This window comes from Elephantulus edwardii, unplaced genomic scaffold, assembly GCF_000299155.1.
Source record: "Elephantulus edwardii isolate Elephantulus edwardi_28Jun2011 unplaced genomic scaffold, EleEdw1.0 scaffold00004, whole genome shotgun sequence".
NCBI lineage: Eukaryota > Metazoa > Chordata > Mammalia > Macroscelidea > Macroscelididae > Elephantulus > Elephantulus edwardii.
In genome coordinates this window covers 927163-932353 of record NW_006399754.1, presented here as the reverse complement: position 1 = coordinate 932353, position 5191 = coordinate 927163, and the positions used below count along the sequence as shown (strand labels likewise).

Genomic DNA, 5191 nt, shown 5'->3' with positions numbered 1-5191 from the left:
ATATATATATATGTAGATAGATGATTATACTTTAGAGAATCTTTCCTTCTCTCCAAGATGCATAATTAAAATTAAAAAAAGTCTGCATAAATGATTTAAACAAAGTCTAACTGTTCCTAATACCTAAGATCTATAGTGAAATGTACTATTTTTTATGATTTCATACAATTACTAATTCAAACAGAAAAGACACCACACTTGAAAAGAAAAAAAAATTTAAAAGATAATGGCTTTAATTGAATTAATGAGATGAAAAGATAGCAAGCCCTGTTTGCTACTTACATGAAAGATTTTAAAAAATAATCACTGCACAAAATACAAAGAATGGGGTTATGCTGTTGAATTAAATCCTCAGAGTGTCTTCTTGACTCTTCAAGAACAAATTAAAGTCTCCACAACAAATTTGTTTTCAAAATGCCGAATTGTGGCACAATTGCTGACTTCACGCTTCTGCAAACCTGTTTGAGGGGGAAAATGTTTTCATTTTTAGCTCTTTAGTAATAAATCTTTAATTATTTAGATCTAAACATATACTGAGATATAAACATAATATGCTATATATGATAGTTCGAATTTTTTTCATACTGGAGAAAACTGTCATCCTTTTTCTGAGCCAAGTATCTTAAGATATCTTAGCAACACTAATGTCACACAGATACAGATGGCTTCTGGGTTAGGACATCTGACTTACATACAACTCCTATTTGTTCTTAACTGTTATACAGTTAATCAACCCCTTGTTGTCAGGTGCCTTCATATTTGGACTGACTCACAGTTGACCCTCCAGTGGGCTGACCCTCCAGAGGCCATACCATAAAACATATGGGAGGAGAGTGACAATCTTTCTCCTGTGGAGCAGCTGGTGGATTTGAATCACCTGCCTTTGGGTTGGCAGTGCAACTTCTAATTCACTAAGCCATCAGAGAGTCCTGAATCAAGTTCTACTCCCAGTAAATTTTTCATCATACCTGCCTTCACTTGTTGTATATGCAGCTTATCACTGAAAAGGGTTTGAGTCTTTTCATGAACAAACCCCAAATCTCGAATGTCATTGAGTTTCCAAGGCTGTAAATTTTTAGAAGTGAAGACTGAGTTCTCTTTCTCTTGCAAAAGTAGGCTTGAAGATTTGAACTGCCAACCCTCTGACACGTAATTCATCATGCCAACCTAACACCTAACTTACTATACCACCACGGTTCTTTTCTCTTGCACTAAAGTAAGATTAAATAAGAAATGTATGTATTTGGCCAAACTGAACTATGAATTAGTTTCACACAGTTAAGAATAGAGCTTGTTCATAACTTGTGGACTGCCTGTAGTTACAAGTATTTTAATTTGAGGGTACTTGGAAGCAGTCTAATCCTTAACTGTGATGATTACATCACTATATATGCTTTTGTCAAAACTCAAGTGAACACTAAAAAGGACAAATTTTATGTATAGGGAACCAGGAAGTCAGTGTCAGGTAACTTAGCAGCTCAAGGTGGGAAACTGTGAGTCAAGGAGCCAAGAGAAAGCCTTGGAGCTCTGGTGGCACAGTCTGCAGCATGTTAGGCTGCTAACCAAAGGCCTTGTGTCCAGGAATGCAAATCCTGCAGCAGCTCCACTGGAGAGAGATGGGGAGGCCTGTGACTACAACTTACAATCTGGAAACGATGGCAGTGGGCGAAGTATCAGTGAACAAAAAGCCAGGGGAGTAGTTTTACTAAGTGTCCTAATCCCAAGAAATCCTCTCTCAATGCCCTTGAACGGCAAATTTTACTTTCTGAAAAGCCGTTGTATGTACTTTTATTTATTGTTATGAGGACCTTGAAAGAAATGGGGAGATATTTTCATCCCTACTTTTACAGTGATAATGCAAAGGCAGAGTGAGCTGGCGAAGTGAAAGAAAACCTTAGTTGTGGCAATGTTTTTAACAACTCAAATTCCTTACGTTATCCAAAAGACCAAGGGCTCAGACTGCAAACCCCAAGCCGATTCCTGAGGAGCTCCCTCCATGACCTGGGACAGTGAGAAGCCTGTAACAACGGCTGAACCAAAGTGGGAGGGGGAAACTGGCTGGGGTGACCATCAGCACTTCCCGGCAATGATGCTGCACACCTGACCTTTTCTTTCCCAGTTTCAGAAAGAAAGTGATTCATTCAGTGACCCTTTTCATCCCAGGCCACATGGTAAAAATGACTAGCTGTCAATGAAATCTAGTTAAACATAATGAAACAAAATAATGAACTTTTTTAACCAACACCGCAACACAAAAAATATTACCTCTAATAGTGTCTCTGCGCTGCAGTCTGTATGTTTCTTTGTCATGGCAGAGTCGATAAATAAAGAATCCCAAGTGGTCGACATTGTCAATGCGATCCGTGATAACCATGTGTTCGTGAATCAGATAGGACTGAGGCAGATAGGTCCCAGCCTACACACAGAAGAGAATGTATTACATGAATGTCCTAAAACGTACAATAAGTAAACTAAGAAAACAAACCTCTTAGAAAAGCTTAGCATAAGGGTTAGCAAACTACTACCTGTTTGTCTGTTTGTCTAGTTTAACAGGAACACAACCATGTCCATTCCTTTGACATACTGTTCATAGCACAGAGGTGAGAGCCACAAGACCTGAAGGTCTAAAAGCCCAATATTTACTTTTTGGCCCTTTGAAGCAATTAAGAAAATATCCTAAGAACTCTTTAAGAAAACATTTGCCCTCCTTTGTTTGTCATCCAATGTGTGTTGGCGTCTATGTTTATATATATTTTAATTTCAAAACCAAAAACATTAAAAAAGAAAAAAATCTCTAAGGCAAAAACCACAATACAAAATAGTTCTTAAGATTTGAAGTCTTAGTTCCTCTTTATAAAATCACTGGGTGCATGTCTGGTAAGACGGCCTCCATCAGGCTAATTTTCACAGGGAATTCTAAGATACTTTAACAGCTTCATTAATTAAAAATAAGCAAATAACTCTGATACCCTGATGTTAACGAGTAACTCCAACAGACTTCTGGGTGGCATGACAATGGAAGTATTCAGAGGAATCACATAGCACTTATCCAGGTTCAGATCCAAGTAAGCTGTGAGTTTCTAGAAAGAAAGATGTATTTAGATTAATACCAATTCACACAGTAATTGGATTATTAAGAATAACATGCATCAATAATGCGAAAATGAGTAGGCTTTGGAACATATAAATCTCTCTTGTATTTCAATAAATCAAGAACTTGGTGGGATAGGTATAAATGTAATTAGAAAACAGAGTGAAAAAATTGTTTGAGTAACAAGGGAGCTCTGGTGGGAGGCTATAGGGAGTTAGCTGTACTGGCACCCCAAAGGCTACACCTCTCTTGGCCCTTCAAATCCACTAGTGGCTTCATGGGACAAGAATCTCCTCTCGTGCAACTTACTGTTGGAAACCCAATGGAGGGTCGGCCAAGAGTCAGTTCTGACTCCACAGGTGTTTTTTTTTTGATAGGAGAGCCTTGTTTCTATACATAAATAGTCAACATTTACTGTTAAAATCAACTGCAAATAACCTATCATCTGATTAGGAGATATTGTTAGTTACCTCACTCACTCATTTTATGTAATGACTAACTCTTCTCCAATGCATGTACCATTTACTACCATCCTCGGAGAATTAGAACAGTCACTTAAATGGATTATTTTTGTGCTCTGGTTCAGCTGACAAACCTCAGTTAACAAAGGCTGTCTACAGGATTTCTCTTGCGATTAAAATGTATTAAACCAAGCAAACACTTTGATTTTAGGAGTTCAGTGTGTGCTACGGTGCTGCTAATGCAAAGGCTGCTCTTCTCTGGTGGTTCGAATCTATTAGCAGCTCCAAGAGAAAGAGAGAAATCTCTTTGCAAATTATAGGCAAAAAGCTCCCAACACAGTGAATAGTATGTGCTAGTGTATTATATATGACTTTCTTTGGATAAAATATATTATCTGAAGTAATTGAAGCAATATCTGATAATATGTCAACATGTAAAAAAATATAGAAAATGTGGTTTCAAAACTATTTAGGCTATTTTAATAAGATCTACTTGTCAACCATTCCTACACATTTCAAAATGTTAAAACATCTGAAGTAGTCATTAAAAAAACCAAACCTCACAAAAAGCCCCACTTAGATATTCATCAGAAGTACAAAATGTTTGCAGACCTAATTATAGCGGTATGGATGAATATTCAAAATGGCAAATTTATAGATACATAAAAACTACAGGCAATATGTGAACTTCTGAATCCTGCTTTGGAAAAACAATTCCAGAGAAATAGCCACATTAACTAGGTGTTACGCATTATGTTATGTTAATTTTCTCAAATGTGGTAACGTTATGTGGCTCTGCAGGAAACATACTCATTAATAAGGCTGAAGCACTTAGGGGTAAGGTGATAGAGGAAGAAATAAATACAGCAAAATTTTAGATCCTGGTAGGAGACTTTAGGGGTTATTCACTGTATTTTCACTCCAACTTTTCTGTACTGTAGAACAATTTTCACAAGGTGGAAGAAAATGTAAAGGAGAATTCAAAGAGATTAACAAAATGACACAGAATTAAAATGACCAATTTCTGAAAATGAACAGTCATTTATGAGCAAAGGAAGGAGAACCATGAGGTGGGATTAAGAGCAACTTAGGGGAAAGTTAACCAGATGGGAGAAACACAGGTTCCCCAGGTTGGCTTCAGATATTCAAACCAAAGCCAATCAATTGATGCTGGCTTCTCCTGCAGCTTAGGAGAAAGAAAAGTTCCAGTGTGTAAATAAACAGGCAAATAAAAAAATTAAAATAACAAAAAGCGGGACGCTGAAGAAGCAGAGGATTTCTGCAGTCCTGACACTTGACTCACCTTGTTAAAGTCATGAACAATGTTGGCAGGGTCACTATCTGCAAACTCTGGGACAGGTACACTGATGAACTCCACCTCCTCTTCTTCAAAGATCTTGATGTTTTCCTCGATGGTTTGGTAGTGAGCAGCCGGGGCATCAGGGGAAGCCTCATTTAAGACGACATCGTCTTTGATGTACTTGATCCCACAGTAGTACACGTCATCTGGCTAGAGAGAGTTCACACACGCTTTCAGCATCTCAGTGGGAGACAAGTTTTCAAATGGAAGTATTACTAAAGCTGCCACCTCTGTCTAAATAGCATTTTGCCTGTAAACTTACTTCTTTTTTTTTTTTTT

At 37.6% G+C, this 5191-nt stretch overlaps 1 protein-coding gene across 1 annotated transcript in view; it reads right to left on the bottom strand.

Moving 5' to 3' along the window:
• Positions 1-220: 220 nt before the first annotated feature.
• The window catches only part of ITM2B (integral membrane protein 2B), a 43618-nt gene continuing 38647 nt past the window's right edge, over positions 221-5191 (bottom strand). Inside the window, exons 3-6 of the mRNA XM_006879494.1 lie at positions 4856-5062; positions 2970-3080; positions 2266-2416; positions 221-458 (exon numbers count right to left, since the gene is read on the bottom strand). Coding sequence (XP_006879556.1) covers positions 373-458; positions 2266-2416; positions 2970-3080; positions 4856-5062 — 555 coding nt within the window. The 3' untranslated portion in view covers positions 221-372. The remainder of the gene's footprint in view (positions 459-2265; positions 2417-2969; positions 3081-4855; positions 5063-5191) is intronic.